At 44.1% G+C, this 18,064-nt stretch overlaps 1 protein-coding gene across 1 annotated transcript in view; it reads right to left on the minus strand.

Annotated features, from left to right (window-relative positions):
* The window catches only part of HTT (huntingtin), a 241,769-nt gene that overhangs the window by 155,519 nt on the left and 68,186 nt on the right, over positions 1–18,064 (minus strand). Inside the window, exons 15-18 of the mRNA XM_040419177.1 lie at positions 7,652–7,789; positions 5,774–5,932; positions 3,662–3,759; positions 1,934–2,073 (exon numbers count right to left, since the gene is read on the minus strand). Coding sequence (XP_040275111.1) covers positions 1,934–2,073; positions 3,662–3,759; positions 5,774–5,932; positions 7,652–7,789 — 535 coding nt within the window. The remainder of the gene's footprint in view (positions 1–1,933; positions 2,074–3,661; positions 3,760–5,773; positions 5,933–7,651; positions 7,790–18,064) is intronic.

An 18,064-nucleotide genomic window follows, 5' to 3' on the forward strand; every position in this document is an offset into this window, starting at 1 on the left:
TTCTGCTGCATCTCTCTCCCTAGGACATGAGGGGGGAGTTTTCTCCTGCAGCTGTCTCACTATCATAGTTTAGGCTACTTTCACACTGGCGTTTCTGGGTCCGCTTGCGAGATCCGTTTCAGGGCTCTCACAAGCGGCCCAAAACGGATCAGTTCAGCCCCAATGCTTTCTGAATGGATAAGGATCCGTTCAGAATGCATCAATTTGGCTGCGTTTGGTCTCCGTTGCGTTTTTTAGACTGTCACTAAAACGCAGCTTGCAGCATTTTGGTGACCGTCTGACTATGCGGAGCCAAACGGATCAGTCTATACTTACAATGTAAGTCAATGGGGACGGATCCATTTTTCACTGACACAATATGGTGCAATTGAAAACAGATCCGTCTTGACTTACATTGACTTACATCTGTTTTGGCGTAGACGTTTTTTTTTTTTATGAATAATGCAAACGGATGCATTGACGGATACAAGTGTTTGCATTATTGGTGCGAATCCGTCGGTGCAGATACAAGACGGATCCGCACAAAACGAGAGTGTGAAAGTAGCCTTAGTGGGCGAGCCCTTTCTGCTGGAGCTCTCTCCCTATCACAGCTCAGAAGGAGTATCCTTTCTGTTGCAGTGAGTTCGTCAGCTTTCTGCTGCAGCTCTCCCCCTATCACAGCTCAGGGGGCGGGACCTTTCTGCAGCAGCTCTCTCCCTATCACAGCTCAGGGAGCGGGACCTTTCTGCCGCAGCTCTCTCCCCATCACAGCTCAGGGGGCGGGACCTTTCTGCCGCAGCTCTCTCCCCATCACAGCTCAGGGGGCAGGACTTTTCTGCCGCAGCTCTCTCCCCATCACAGCTCAGGGGGCGGGACCTTTCTGCCGCAGCTCTCTCCCTATCACAGCTCAGGAGTGTCCTTTCTGTTGCAGTGAGTTCGTCAGCTTTCTGCTGCAGCTCTCCCCCTATCACAGCTCAGGGGGCGGGACCTTTCTGCAGCAGCTCTCTCCCTATCACAGCTCAGGGAGCGGGACCTTTCTGCCGCAGCTCTCCCCCCATCACAGCTCAGGGGGCGGGACCTTTCTGCCGCAGCTCTCTCCCCATCACAGCTCAGGGGGCGGGACCTTTCTGCCGCAGCTCTCTCCCCATCACAGCTCAGGGGGCGGGACTTTTCTGCCGCAGCTCTCTCCCCATTACAGCTCAGGGGGCGGGACCTTTCTGCCGCAGCTCTCTCCCTATCACAGCTCAGGAGTGTCCTTTCTGTTGCAGTGAGTTCGTTAGCTTTCTGCTGCAGCTCTCCCCCTATCACAGCTCAGGGGGCGGGACCTTTCTGCAGCAGCTCTCTGCCTATCACAGCTCAGGGAGCGGGACCTTTCTGCCGCAGCTCTCCCCCTATCACAGCTCAGGGGGCGGGACCTTTCTGCAGCAGCTCTCTCCCTACCACAGCTCAGGGGGCGGGACCTTTCCGCCGCAGGTCTCTACCTATCACAGCTCAGGAGGAGCGTCCTTTCTGCTGCAGCTGTCTCACTATCACAACTCAAGTAGGACAACGCATAAGAAAAAGGCTGGTGGCAATAATAAAATCTGTCCAGACCATTGGTAACGATTTGCCACACCGTTTTCATATTTTTCCCAAAAAGATTTAGTCCTGTATTAAATGTGCCACAAGATAACTTAGTGATTTTCTAACACACTAGTTTTCTTCCGATTTTCTCTGATAAAGACACAGCCATGCGGTACGAAAAGGCTTAGAAAAGTATGGGCGACAGTGCCACACATGCCCTCAGGTTGTGTGTGGTATTGCAACTCTGCCTGATAGACTTCTACTGAACTGCAATGTAATCCCAGACAGTTTGAGAATAACATTCTAGAATTTTATCATTAAGAATATTTTACCAAAGGAAAAAGCATAGATCTGCACATAAACTCATTTGCAGGCAAGTTATTTTACTTACCGGAAATCTATTTCTGCAAGCGTTTCCAAGAGCTCCGTCCTCACCAGCCAGTAGGAACTGTTCTTAAGTGTGAGCAGATCTATCATCAGCTGTAAACCCAGCTCGCTGTATGTACTACAACATAAACTGGATATGCAGTGCTGAAAAAGAAGATATGTGACCTATACATGTATACACGGCACAATGTATCAGAGACCACGCTGACAGCGGAAGCACATGAGCTCACATTCACATAGGTTTTGCTGGTGTTTCTCTGCACTTTTTTTTTTTTTTTACACCTGGGTTTTTTCAATGAATTTTTTGCAACTGTTATTTGGTGATTTTTTTTTTGCATGTTTTGCAACTGGGGATTTTGGTGCATTTCTTTTTGGCACCTGGGATTTTTTGGGCGCCAGGAGCAGGCGTTTTTACCACCAAAAAATGGTGCATTTTTTTGTTAAAATAAAGGTCAGCTCTTGATGAAGCTAGCTGAAGGTCTATGGGAAATAAAGCAGGACACGCTTTTTGCACCTGCTGTTTGTGTTCATTAGGTGGGGTTTGTCTTCTTTTCAGAAATGCACTATGCTGAAATCTTGGCTTTTTTTTTTTCAGGCATTTTTTCTATCAGCTTCTCTATAGGGGGAAAAAAAAAATGCTAGTGGTAAGAAGACATTGCATGCAAAAAATGCAAAGGGCTGAAAAAAAACACAAAAACATTTAACTCCTCAGATGACCACAGCATCTTAGAGCTAATAAACCTGGCAGTGCATGTCCCTGGGGCCGGAACGCCTTTCGCTTGCCGAGACTGATCTAAGTAGTGATAGGCCTAAGCCTGTAGAAGGCTTCCAGGCCTATTACTAGCATATTCCGATGCAGGCCTACAGGTGGCAACATTGCACTGGAATATACAGAATTTTCTATTCCATAATGGAATAAATTCCATTACTGAATAGATCTGATGATCGCATGTTGTAAGGCCCTTGGGACATTTTTTCGTTGTTTTACTTCCCAAAAAAGATTCACACATTCCCCAAATATAGAAAAGTTATTTGAAGTGTGTGTGTGGGGAAGGGGGTCAGAATACGGCGATAAAAAGAGTATCAAAACACAGTAACTATATAAAATGTGGTATTTCTGTAATCGTACTGACCAGGACAATGTAGGTAACGGGTCCGTTTTACCGCATAGGGAACGCCATAAAAACAAAACCCATAAAATAGAATTTTTCCAATTTCACCCTATGTGGATTTTTTATGGCTCTGGGAAGGCAGGGAGTGAAAAACAAAAACAGCAAAAATGAAAACAATCCTCCGAGGCCCAAACGGGTTAAAGGGTAAGAAAATGAAAAGGTGCTACTGCATCATATGAATGGTGTTCTAAATCGGAGTGCACTACTGTATATGCTAATTTTGTCAGAGTGGCCGATTGCCATAGCTGCGACATGGCGCCATTCACGATGCATACAATGCACTCCTGTTCGGTGCACCATCCAGTGCTATGGCAACCGTTGAACCAATTAACAGAGAGCGTCTTACAGATGTTCCTCATAACCGCCACAGAAGTGAATGGACAGAGATGCACGCATGAGCGGCCACCTTTCCATTCGTTCTCTGCCTGGATGGGGCAGCCTATCACCACGCCACACGGACCCATTTTCCACACCCGAACTCTAAACCTGAAACCCGCATCCATCAGACACATAAATGCTCAAGTTGAGAACACCCATTTTAGATAGAAACGTCCACTCACCCTGACCGCTGCACAAGCCATCTTGCATGTCACTGACGATTCATCTTTAAGGGATTTTTGCAATAACGGAATGCAATCTTCCAGAGAAAAGTTATTTCCTACAAAAAAAAAAAGATGGACAGCCGATTTTAGTAATCAGCTCTCAGGTTTATGCAGCCCTCCCCCATCAAGGATGTCCATATTTCCTAACATGAGTACATCTGTCAGCAGATTTGTCCCTATGACACTGGCTGACCTGTTGGGCTACTTTCACACTTGCGTTTTGTGCGGATCCGTCATGGTTCAGATAATATAACCTTCTGCATCCGTTCAGAACGGATCCGTTTGTATTATCTGTAACATAGCCAAGACGGATCCGTCATGAACACCATTGAAAGTCAATAGAGGACGGATCCGTTTTCTATTGTGCTGCCAGATTGTGTCAGTGAAAACAGATCCGTCCCCATTGACTTACATTGTGTGCCAGGACGGATCCGTTAGGGTCAGTTTCATCAGACGGACACCAAAAGGCTGCAAGCAGAGTTTTAGTGTCAGTCTCCAAAGCGAAATGGAGACTGAACTGATGCAAACTGAGCGGATCCTTTTCCATTCAGAATGCATTAGAATGCAAACTGATCCGTTTTGGACGCTTGTGAGAGCCCTGAACGGATCCCCCAAACGGAAAGCCAAAATGAGAGTGTGAAAGTAGCCTTACATGTGCACTTGGCAGCTGAAGACATCTGTGTTGGTTCCATGTTCATATGTGCCCACATTGCTGAGAAAGATTATGTTTTAATATATGCAAATGAGCCTCTAGGAGCAACGGGGGCGTCACCATAGAAACATAGAATGTGTCGGCAGATAAGAACCATTTGGCCCATCTAGTCTGCCCAATATACTGAATACTATGGATAGCCCCCGGCCCTATCTTCTATGAAGGATGGCCGTATGCCTATCCCATGCATGCTTAACCTCCTTCACTGTATTTGCAGCTACCACTTCTGCAGGAAGGCTATTCCATGCATCCACTACTCTCTCAGTAAAGTAATACTTCCTGATATTACTTTTAAACCTTTGCACCTCTAATTTAAAACTATGTCCTCTTTTTCTTCTTTTAAATATGCTCTCCTCCTTTACCGAGTTGATTCCCTTTATGTATTTAGCAGTTTCTATCATATCCCCTCTGTCTCGTCTTTCTTCCAAGCTATACATATTAAGGTCCTTTAACCTTTCCTGGTAAGTTTTATCCTGCAATCCATGTACTAGTTTAGTAGCTCTTCTCTGAACTCTCTCCAAAGTATCAATATCCTACTGGAGATATGGTCTCCAGTACCGCGCACAATACTCCAAGTGAGGTCTCACTAGTGCTCTGTAGAGCGGCATGAGCACCTCCCTCTTTCTACTGTTAATGCCTCTCCCTATACACCCAAGCATTCTGCTAGCATTTCCTGCTGCTCTATGACATTGTCTGCCTACCATTAAGTCTTCTGAAATAATGACCCCTAAATCCCTTTCCTCAGATACTGAGGTTAGGACTGTATCACTGATTTTATGTTCTGCTCTTGGTTTTTTACGCCCCGGGTGCATTATCTTGCACTTATCAACATTACATTTTAGTTGCCAGATTTTTGACCATTCCTCTAGTTTTCCTAAATCCTTTTTCATTTGGTGTATCCCTCCAGGAACATCAACCCAGTTACACCTAGAGGCTTTGCAGTCTCTGCCACTGCCGTGCCCTCTGCACTTTGATTTACCTTAGGAGAAGTCAGGGCCAGGCATCATGATGTTTACACTGCCTGGCTCTGTCAATAAAAGTGCAGAGGACGCGGCAGTTGCAGAGAGAGCAGAGCCTCTAGGTGTAATGGTAACACCCCCGTTGCTCCTAGAGGATCATTTGCAAATATTAAAACATAATTTTTCTCAGCAATGCGGGCACATATGAACATGGCACCAACACAGATGTCTTATGTGCCAGTTTTGGTGTCCGTCTGATGAAACTGAGCCAAACTGATTCGCACACAATGTAAGTCAATCTGCTGAAAGATGCCCTTTAAATAGGAATTAAATAATTATAAAAATTTAAATCAAATCATTAAAGCATATGAGGCTCAGGCCAAAGTCGTCACAACTTACCTGTGCGGTTCTTAACGACAATCACCCAATGCTCTGCATTGTATCGGGACTTGTTGAGTATGGAGTAGACAATGGTGCCGCACAGAAGGGACGTGGCTCCTCTAACCTGAGGATCTCCATGATCGATGTAGCTCAGGATATCGGACACATACTGCATTTCTGAAAAGGAAACGACAACATCAGCTCCCAAAATATACGCACAGCAGGTAGCAAAAACCCACCGCATCATCTGCCGATGTAGCAGAGCTGGATTTGATAGTCCCCATGTGTGCAGCGTGTCAACTGAAATATGAAACAGAGTGGTACCAATAGAGAACTCAGATTTGCTGCCGTGTCCAAGTCATCTTCGCTAGCTCTGCACATTTAAGAAACCAAAGTACGCAACTCATTCAGGCTCTATGTAACTAGAATGTGTTGTCAAGAGTATAGAAGGGGAGAAAACCACCACTAGTCTAACCGCGGCCACCGGATTTTACAGGAAGATAATGAGGGTATGGATGCATGGTCAGCAACTTATTTTGCCACTTATTTTATGGAAAGCCCTCAAAGAATCCTGTAAATTTATATAAAGATGACCTGGAATTAAAATGTAGCATTGGAAGGGAAAGGATATTACATGTAGAATTTAAACCCTTAAAGGGATTATCCAACCCCTATAATGACCCCCAATGCCCGGGCCCCACCTATACATTATACTTAGCTGTTCCCCGGCATCTTTGTTGCTCCGGATCCCTGCACGGCCACCCCTGCATCTCCGTGATGCTAGGGAGGCTCGTCTTCGTCACGGACTGCCATAGGCTGCACAGGCATTGGGGGGGGGGGGGGGGGGGGGCCTTACAGGTGCTGGATAATAGGGGTTTTCCGCAAATGATGATTTATCAAATCCCTGCAGCCTGCCCCCTGAAAAAGAGGTTTCATACCTACCTGATCTCCGCACTGTTTGCAATAACTGGCTTCAGTGGTGATGTGGCCACAAGCAGACGCCACCACTGATGCCAACCATTGGCTGGAGGAGTGCATAAGACCATGCAATGTACTGCGGGATATCAATAGTGCAAGGACTGGAAGATGACGACAGCGGGAGCAGTGCGGCGGACGGAGCGGCGTGGAGCAGTTAAGTATGAATCTTCTGTATCAGGGGATAGGCTACGGACACTTGATAAAAAAAAAAAAAAATCTACCACCGGAAAACCCCTTTAAGCTTCAGCCTAAGGAACTTAATTTCGGCTTCCAGAGCAGTGTGGTTGATAGTGGCAGGTCCAGTGTTCTGCTGCTGCATCCAGACCACTAAGGATGAACTATGACACTAGCTCAAACTGCAAGCAAAGGACAACATTTAAAGGTGTCTTCCCATCGCCACATTTGTGGCATAACCTTAGCATATGCCAAAAATGTCCCATAGGTGCAGGTCTCATCTCCAGAGGACTCTCAAAGTGAAGGAGAGCGCACTGCGCAGACGCAGCATCCTCTTCATTCAACAATACGAGACACCTAGACACCTCTAGTGGCGGCTTTTATCGGCCGGTTCAAAATCCAACATGATTAATGCTTCTTTGGCCCAACATCTGCCATGGACGCCTTTATAAACAGATCCCAGTTAAGCTGACATCCAGCTATTGCGTTTGGTATTTTACAAAAGCAATAAATAGGCTATACTTTTATAGCTTGTAATAGGTCAAAAAAGTGGAGGCTGTCACAAGGAAGCCCCTTTAAAAGAAGTAAACCTAAATTACGGAAAACGTATAAGTGGAAAGAAAAATAAAAAATTTCAATTCAACTGTTGGATATAAAAAATTGTGTTACCTTCGTGCAAATGTAAGGTGTCAAGAGTATCTTAATCCCACTGTGAGCTGCTTGGGACGGATAGACAGGTCTTACCTGGATGGTCTAAACTCTCTGGCTGCAGTTTGTAAAGCCTGCTGAAGAAAGCTTCTGGGTACAGAGCGACAGCGGCTCCGACACAGCTCAGCGCCAGCGCCTTCACACTGACCCGCACCACGCGGTCTGGAACCATGGCTGCAGGACACAAAGACAACATGCTTAGAGAACGTCTCCAGAAAGTTTGGTTAATTCCACTGCACCACATAATAACACAATGTGTACAACAGATCCTCGTGCAGCGGTTCTATATGTTGCATATATTGGCTTTCCTCATCATCTGCAATTACTTCCGACGATATCTACTGCCTGAAGGCGTCTGTAGAGGACGGCAGTCTCTGGCCGCTCTGTATTGATGTGTAGGTTCAGAGATATAATCCAGGGGTGACCATATTTGGTCTGAAGGTGACAGATGGGTATAAAGAGTATTGTGAGGGTTAGATTTCGGGAACTAACCAGAAATCCCTACTCTCCCCAGAAGAAAGCGAAAGCATAGGGTCACCCCCTATAAACTACAACAGCGAGTCACATCCATGCCCAACCATCTTTATCACTAAGGAGTACTGAAAAGAGGGAAGCTTCAAACACAGGGGTAGCAGAAGAGGTTGTAGGTCACATAGGACGGCACCGTTGTCTCTAGGCTGTGGACGCCTCATATACTTTGCAAATGTTTTCTTTACTTACTGTGCATCTACCTGCTCTGGGGGCCTCTATGAAAAGCCCATTATAGTGACAGGACTTGCTCTAGTCTAGTCATTTCACTGTTACAGTAAGTTCTGGAGAAGATCCACCCCAGAAATCCAGGGCTGACACTTGGATATCTGCTGTGGATGTGCAGTTGATGTGTCTCAGATCCACATGGGGATTTGAGGCCTTTCTATCTGGAATTTGCAAATAAACATGTTCAATATTTTCGTGGACGATTTATTTTAAGTGATGCAAGCAAAAATCTGCCCAGCAGGGGCGGACTGGGAACATAAAGTAGCTCTGGGGAAAAAAAAAAAAAAAAAACACTAAAGAGTGGCCTCATATTGTAGACCACTCCAAACGGACAGAAGACGGGGCAACAGAAGTAGAGGGGGCCTGCCATACCACAGGGCAGCACAAAATACCACCCAATAAGAACCAAATACCACAGTGCAGCACAAAATACCACCCTATCAGAACCAGATACCACAGGGCAGCACAAAACACCGCCCTATCAGAACCAGATACCACAGGGTAGCACAAAACACCACCCTATCAGAACCAGATACCACAGGGTAGCACAAAACACCGCCCTATCAGAACCAGATACCACAGGGTAGCACAAAACACCGCCCTATCAGAACCAAATACCACAGGGTAGCACAAAACACCACCCTATCAGAACCAAATACCACAGTGACGCACAAAACACCACCCTATCAGAACCAAATACCACAGTGACGCACAAAACACCACCCTATCAGAACCAAATACCACAGTGACGCACACAGTACTGCCTCCCTAGCCACAGTATTCAACTATATCACCATCCTGAGGACGGTGATAATGTTAAGGGGGTTGTACAAGTTATATTTATTGATGACCTATCCTCAGGCTATAGGTCGGTGGGGGTCGGACAGCCGGCACCCCCGCCGATCAGCTGTTTGAAGAGAAGGTGCGCACCATGCCAGCGCTGCCTCCTCTTCACTGTTTACCTGCTCGCTGTCGCATCTGCAGCGGTGAGCAGTGTAATTACACCCAAGACGTCCCATTTATTTCAATGGGATGGATCACTCCTACACAAATAAATGGGACGTCTTGGGTGTAATTACACTGCTCACTGCTGCAGATGCGACGGCGAGCAGGTAAACAATGAAGAGGAGGCAGCGCTGGCATGGCACGCGCCTCCTCTTCAAACAGCTTGTTGGGCCTTTTCATAGGTAAATGCATTGATATCCAATTCATTATTGTCAAAATGGATGTTCATTTCCTTTAAGAGCCATGCTCGACTATAGTTGCAATTTTGTATGTCTTGAGTAGGCCAAATTAAGGTCACACAAAGGTTTATACTCTTCAGTGTTATCCTTCCCATGAATGTACCAGTCTGAGAAGAAGCCTCCTTGTTTACTTTTAAATTTATGACGGGCGATAAAGATAAGCTCTGTGCAGCTGGTGATAATTACCTATACAATTAGGGATTTATAAATGAAGCAAAATATATAATAATATGTATGTATTCATTTAATGAGCCTTAGTTAGTCCTTAGCATAAGACAATCAGTAGGACATATATATATATATATTACTTTATATTATATTGTTATATGTTACGAAGACAACATGTATCCAGTATATTGTATATTGAAGATGTGTGTTTTGTAACAATTAATCACATCTTTGGTATGACAGAGGAGGTACTGATAGCTCTGTGAGAAAACGAGCCATTTACGATCCATAAATTAAGTGTAAGAAACATTCAAAAGAGACGCCTAGAGGTCTGTCTCTAATTGCTACAAGTGTCAGAATTAATCCCTATGGCTTTGAATTAAAGCTTCTAAGGTCAAAATGTATATTCAGACTTACATAAGTTAACCCTTTATACTATGATGCAGATAGCTTATACAGCAGTGCCACCTAGGTATCAGTAGGTGACATTACAACAGTAGCAAAAGTACATTCTGGGTAAGGTTATGATGTCACATTTTTTATCAATGATCACGCCCATCCGACAATGATTGGAAAGATCCAAACTAGGAAGGTGTGTCTAACTGATAAGTTTGTGACCATAAGCCATACACAGTAAGGGAAAAGAAAGAAAGAAAGGAGAGAGAGAAAGAGAGAGAGAGAGAAAAGAAGGAAGGAGAGAAGTTGAGGGCTATCAAGATGAAAGCCATGGTGAGATGTGCTATGATGGACCACCCAGCTTTCCTAGGAGCAGAAGTGAAATTCCTACTAGGACTTGGTAAAAGACACAGAAAATGATATTTCATTTTATTAAGACTAATTTGATAGTGTGGGTGAAATTATACCATCTAGATTGGCGAATAAATAAATAATTAATTGATCATCTCCATATTGAGATGTAGTCTTAGGATATTGTGAGGCTTCATTCTACCTGCAGAAGAATCTAGACTCATAATCTAGCAAAGCATTAGATAATTGCTATTATATATATATATATATATTTTAATAGAACATTCTTCGCCAAGCTAAGTTAAGGATTCTCACAGGAAAGACGTCAAGTCCTTCCCATTTAAGATCCTAGATCCCTGTTATTTGTCTTAATAGTCTTACCAAAGTTATATATGTGAAAATAGTCCAGGATGGGGCGGAAGGATACAGTTATCTCTTCTAAGTTATATCCTTGGATGGATTTGCCCATGCCTGAAGCCATGAGATGTGTAGTTGGTTAGGGGGGGGGGGGGAGAATGTATTTAGCATTCCATATTGATGTCTAGGATTAGACATGCCCATCCTGATATCATGAGGTTTTCTCTGAACAGAAGTGATGTATATAACTTATGTTCATATTTTGATATCCTAACCTAATAATAGCTTGTGTATAATGTGACAAGTTATTTCCACTCACATGTATTGTTAAGCTTGTAATGCTTTATATTAACGCTATATATATTAATTTGCATGTATCATTGTGTTTATTACTTATATATGTTTATAACCTTGTAACCAATAAATCTGCATATTTTTATACCTGTGTATTATTGTATAATGCAGAACTACATTTTATCATTAACGTCATCTCACGTCAAAAATAACTTATTTATCTGAGGAAATAGTCGGATGTTTATTGTATCAATTAGGTTGTCTACAATTCACCAGGTCATGATTTTAAGAATTTATGACACATTTTATAAATTTAAATTTTTTATGATTAATTATTTTTATGACCATAATTAATACCGGTAATTCTTAATTGAATTATTACCACCGACAAGCTGATCGACGGGGGATGGGGCTGTCGGACCCCCACCGTTCTGATACTGATGACCTATCCTGAGGATAGGTCATAAATAAATATAACTTGGACAATCCCTTTTAGTTCAGGATGGCACCTGCAGCCGCTGGACAGGTGTGCAAGGACTTGATGCTCCCTGCATTAATGAATGTTGAGAGCATCAGATTATGTACCCAGCTGGCGGCCATGAGAAGGGATTTGAGTGGCCTCCCTCCCCTCGGCATCAGCCCACCAGGAAATTTCCCTGTAGGGTCTATGGCAGCTCTGCCCCTGCTGCCCAGATATTGTCCTGAGAAGATGAATGAGGTTAAAAAAAATAGCCATTCACATGAACTGGAGGCAGAAAGTGACAGATGGGTTTGGTAAAGATATGGCGAGGTGCAGGTGCGTATGAATTTCTATAGAGGTATTCCAAATTTAAGAAAAAACGAACTTTGTGCCTCCAATTCCTGTGAAAGTCTGCTTACCTGCTCGCCTTTAGTATTGCAGAGTTGACCAGGTGTAATTACGGCTCCTGTGTCCCATTCACTTGAATGGGAAGGAGCAGATGTAGTTACACTCCATCCCATTGCCTTTGCAATGCCGACGGTGAGCAGGTAAACACTGAAGACTCATACAATCTCTTGAAACAGCTGATCAGCTGGGTTGTCGGCAGTAGGACCCCAGATGATCTGATATTGATGACCTATCCAATATCTGAAACCGGACAACCCCTTTAATGTACAGTAAATTAATGGAGGAAAACACCTTGCCCAGAATGCAGTGCAGCAGACAGCACTCCCAATGATGCTTATATAAAATGTTAGGTGCGGGGTATGCTGTACGCCAGGGATGTACAACCTGCGGCCCTCCAGCTGTTGCAAAACTACAACTCCCAGCATGCCCGGACAGCCTACAACTGTCGGTTTACAGCAGGGCATTGTGGGAGTTGTAGTTTTACAACAGCTGGAGGGCCGCAGGTTAGGCATCCCTGCTCTATGCCATTGTAGAGGTAGAATCTAGGTAGGATTCCTAAACTAGGGATCTAACCAATTGCTCCAAATTTTTATGTTACCCCAGGGGTAAAAGTATATGACCATTCATTAAAGGATTCACACATGGACAAGACATGTGGGACCTCTTCTAAGCCTCCTCCCAGAAACTTCTAGTAGTTACCCCTTACACTCGAACAACCACTAGTATTATAAGAAGGAAGAACTACGGGGGGGATATTTATCAGCTCCCTTGCACCTGAAATGGGTTTGAGACTTTTTACAAAATTGTTGCATCTCTCATCATTTACGCCGCCCTCGCCACATTCCCTGAAACGGGGCATGGCAAGGGTGGGAAGGGGGCATGACCAGCCACCCCGGAAAATTTATCTTCATTTACACCAGTTTTCTATGCCAGAAATCTATGGCAGCTCTGAGCTCTCAAATATTTGGTTAGGAGCACAAACTGCCGGAGGACGCGCCTAATTTATGATGCGTTGTGTGCCTAGGCGCGTCATCCCGCTGTGCAGGCGATATCAAGACCGATGCAGAAAGCACCAGCCTTATCGGTATATATAAAGATAGATACACACAAACACATAATGTATATACACTTATATGCAACCTAGGTATATCTTGTATATGTGTCTAAAGAAGATAGACACAAAACAATAGATTGGGAAGTTATGGTTCATTGGTTAATCACTATAATATACTTACTATGTCACCATATTTGCACACAACCACATTTTGTAATAATTTAAATGTTTAGAGGTTTCAGGAAATAAAAATACATGAAACTTGGGGGGCCTGGCCGGATGAGGAGCTGAGCGGACACACGTCGCGCTAGCTCCGGAGCCTGAAGTTAATAAAGCTGCCCACAGAAGAGTCAGTAACCCCAGCGTTAGCCAAAAGATCGTGGGAAAACCTCCGGACCCCCATCTTGCCACTTACAGGTATGGGTCGCACTAGGAGAAAGGAGGAAGCGCCTAGCAAAAATCGAGGTGTTCAGCAGGAGGAATCCAAGATGGCGCCCGCTCCTTGCGCCAGAGGTAAAGCCTGACAACGCTCCCTTCCCAGAGCGCCTTACAAACACAGGGGTGGGGGAAGAAGCCCCACACACATACCAAGCCCATCCACCTCAGCAATCTCCTCTCCATCTAAAAAGCAACAGGCATTAGCAGATGCCCCTTATCAGCACATGCTGCAAGACGCCATATCCTCCTATGATGAGGAAATCTCAATCCAGGAGAAAGGTACCCAAGTACTCCACCCTCCATCCCCCCCCCCCCCCCCATCTGTCAATGCCCAGTCCGCACCAGTCACAGAAGCCACTCTAAAGTCCCTACTATCTGACCTCAGACACTCTATACAGAAAGACATCACCTCTGCATTTTCTGCCTTACAAAAAGATATTACTCAAATTGGAGAGAGGACATCCCATATTGAGGATGAAATGGAAGAATTTACGAATGCCCACAACCAATTAGTGGACGCACACAATGATGTTGAGGATAATATATCAGTACTGACACTTAAACTAGCGGATCTTGAAAATCGTTCAAGACGCAATAATCTGAGATTTAGAGGGGCCCCTGAAGTCATCGAACCTGAAGCTATCAAGGACTTTCCTACAGATTATTTTGTTGCCCTAATTCCAAATGCAGAGCAAAAAGATCTATTGATTGATTGGGCGCATAGAATCCCTAAACCTAGAAGCGCCCCTAGTGCTGCCCCCAGAGATATTATTGCTAGGCTGCACTTCTATCATTTTAAAGAGTTAATCCTCAAAACAGCAAACTCCTCACAAGATCTGCCTGAACGCTTCAAGAACATTTTAAATATTCTCCGACCTTTCAGCAGCCACACTGAACAGACGCAGAGATCTTGCCGCAGGTACCAAAATCCTGAGGGATCATAATATCTCATACAAATGGGGCTACCCGGTAAAAATCCTAATCTTCAAGAACGGAATCACTCACACAATCTCTTCCCCGAGCGACGCCATGGAGCTACTACAGAAATGGTCTCTAGCTACGGTTGATGAAGACAGCAGCTCGCCAATGAAGAGGCCTCCTTCTCTGGCCAGAGAATGGTCTTGAAAGTCTTGTCAGACAGGAGAGGACTTATCCTACCTACCTCGAAGGACATATCCTTTTCTTTACTCAAAGGTAACTAGACTTATTTAATCACCTACATTTTTTGCAGGTCTCATTGGAGATGCCTTGCACGTATATTCTACAACCCACCGCCATTCTCCGGCCGTGCTGAACTGTCACCTGACTGAGTGCACTACGTCCTGACGCTGTACGGGGTCAGGACAGAGCAGCGCCAGCCCCAGGAATAAAGATTGGGAGGGTGAGTATTAGCAGCTCTCCACTCCCGGCACCTAAGGCAAACTAGTGAGTGCTTCCATAATGCTCACTAGTATTCGCTTTATAACACTCACAGCCATTTTTCCCCCACTTTTTTTTTTTTTTTTGGGGGGGGGGGGGGGGGGGGGAGTGAGTCTTAAAAAGTGAAAAATAGGGTATTTACTTTTTAAAAAAAAATAAAAAAATTTCTTCTCCATTCTATTTGCGCTCTGTTAACTACTGAGTGACAAGTGAGCTTGATATTTCGACAACTAAAGTTACAGAGCAACTGCGTCACCGATTAAATTTTCCTGGGGTCCCCCTGCTTGCCCTGTAACATATTTCACTTCCACTGTAATTCCTACACTGTGAGCGATGGTTCTCAATATCTCTTCAATAAATGCCAACGGATTTAATAGTCCGTTTAATAGGTCTTTATTATGGAAAGAAGTTAGTTCCCTTAAAAGTGATGCGATTTGTATTCAAGAAACTCACTTGAATGAATCCGACACTTATAGACTTAACCAGTTTAGCAATATAATCGCATCACCTGCAGTGAATAAGAAAAGAGGGGTAATTATCACTATAAAAAATAAAAAATTCCCTATCTATACAAATGATGCATAGCAGGATTGACGATAACAGGAAATACATTATACTTGTGTGTAATATCAATAATGCAATATATACCTTAGTTTCTTTGTATGCACCAAATATAAACCAGCTCACTTTTATCAAAGAGGTAATATCCATTGTCCTGTCTCTCAAACAAGGCTCTCTAGTGATATGTGGAGACTTCAACCTGCCCCCATCGCCCTCTATCGATAAATCGAACCATACGAAATCCCAATCGTCTATACCAGTGGTCAGCAACCCGCGGCTCTGGAGCCGCATGCGGCTCTTTTGAACCTTTCCCGCGGCTCCGGCATGGGCATGAGCAGTGTGTGTGCGGCGGCGGGGCAGGCACTGTGCGGCGGCGGCTGGGCAGGCACTGAGATGAGCGCTTCCATTGTGGAAGTGAAGCGCTCATCTCCATAGTGATCTGTTTGCATCGCCGTCCTCAGGACAGCGATACAAACAGAAGGCTGTGCGGATGAGCAGGGCAGGGAGGTGTGTCCCTTTCCTGTTCCTCTGATAGGCTGCCGGCACTACTAGGGCGGCAGCCTATCAGAGGCCGGCGTAGGCGGCGCGATGACTTCATCGCGCCACCTGAGCCGTACAGCGCTGGAGTCGGGACACAGGCCGGAAGAGGCCTGCATCGCATCGCTCCAAAGAGGTAAGTACAGTATAAGTGTTAATTATTTATTTTTTTTAACTGGCAGTCTGGCACATAATGGTATTATACTGGCACATGATTGGGGAATTTGGGGGGCCCCTGGTATTACTACTGGCACATGATTGGGGGGGGTCTGGTATTACTACTGGCACATGATTGGGGGGGGTCTGGTATTACTACTGGCACATGATTGGGGGGGGGGGGTCTGGTATTACTACTGGCACATGATTGGAGGGGGGTCTGGTATTACTGGCACATGATTGGAGGGGGGTCTGGAATTACCGGCACATGATTGGAGGGGGGTCTGGTATTACTGGCACATGATTGGAGGGGGGTCTGGTATTACTGGCACATGATTGGAGGGGGTCTGGTATTACTGGCACATGATTGGGGGGGGGGTCTGGTATTACTGGCACATGATTGGGGGGGTCTGGTATTACTGGCACATGATTGGGGGTGGTCTGGTAAAGGTAAATTAAATATTTTAATTAGCTATTAATTTGCAAAAATATATTTTACATTGTTAATTGAAAAAGTCCTTTTTTTCTTCAGATTGACAGCTGACTGCACGATCCTGTATATAGCATTAAGGTAAGAAACAATATATGCAGTGTTATATTTGTTTTAAATGTCGCAATGGTTTTGCAGCTCCCAGTTTTTTTTTCCTTCGGAAACGGGTCCAAGTGGCTCTTTAGGTCTTAAAGGTTGCAGACCCCTGGTCTATACAATTTGCGCATTATTTAATAACAAAAGATCTGTACGATACCTGGAGGGTGCTACACGCATCAGAACACGATTACACTTTTTACCACCATAAACAATACTCTAGGATAGACCTGATAATTGTTGACAAATGGTCCTTACAAAACATTATGTCCTCTAGTATAGGATCCATAACATGGTCTGATCACACACCAATTTCATGTCAAATCACATACACCTTGGAGAACCAATAATTATCACTTATCCTGTTGAGCATTTTCATACGTATACAATATTATCTAATGACATTATAACTAGTGTTGAGCGAACTTCTGTTTTAAGTTCGGCGTCTAAAGTTCGGCTTCCGATTAGCGGAGAATCCCGATATGGATTCCGAAATTCCGTTGTGGTCCGTGGTAGCGGAATCAATAATGGCCGATTATTGATTCCGCTACCACGGATCACAACGGAATTTCGGAATCCATATCGGGATTCTCCGCTAACCGGAAGCCGAACTTTAGACGCCGAACTTAAAACAGAAGTTCGCTCAACACTAATTATAACCAAAATGAATGCTCATTGCCTTTAAGAATAAAATCAGCCTGAACCAAAGTTCTATTATGTGGCTGAAGAGGCCAAGATGAGTTCATGGCAAGTTCAGTTTATATAAAAATAATTGTGAACATAAACGGACATTGTATTTGAAAGTTATTGCTAAGTATATGGGTTTAACTATGGGGAGTATACCAGCCGCCTCAGACATGTCTGTCTGAAGGGAACAAGGTTGTTTTATGGATAAGCCATGACGTGATAAGAATTCATATCCTTGAGGCACACCTGCTGTATGAGGTTCAATTTATATATTAATAATTATATTATATGTATCTCTGTATGGTATATTTAGTTTACAACATAAGTTAATCAATAATTCATATAATGTGTTAGCTATGTGTAACAATGTATCGATTTATATATGTTATACCATGTATTTATCATTTAGAATGTATTGTAGAAGGTACAGAAACATTGAAGTAAGTTTGTTTATGTTAATCTGATTTCTGAGAAGAGTAAATGTTATTTCAAAACAATAGTTATTCATGGATGTAGATAAGTGAAATGTACAAGTTCCGATGCCAAGCATCAAGCCGTTATATAAAATTTTCATCAA

Source organism: Bufo bufo, chromosome 2, assembly GCF_905171765.1.
Source record: "Bufo bufo chromosome 2, aBufBuf1.1, whole genome shotgun sequence".
Taxonomy (NCBI): domain Eukaryota; kingdom Metazoa; phylum Chordata; class Amphibia; order Anura; family Bufonidae; genus Bufo; species Bufo bufo.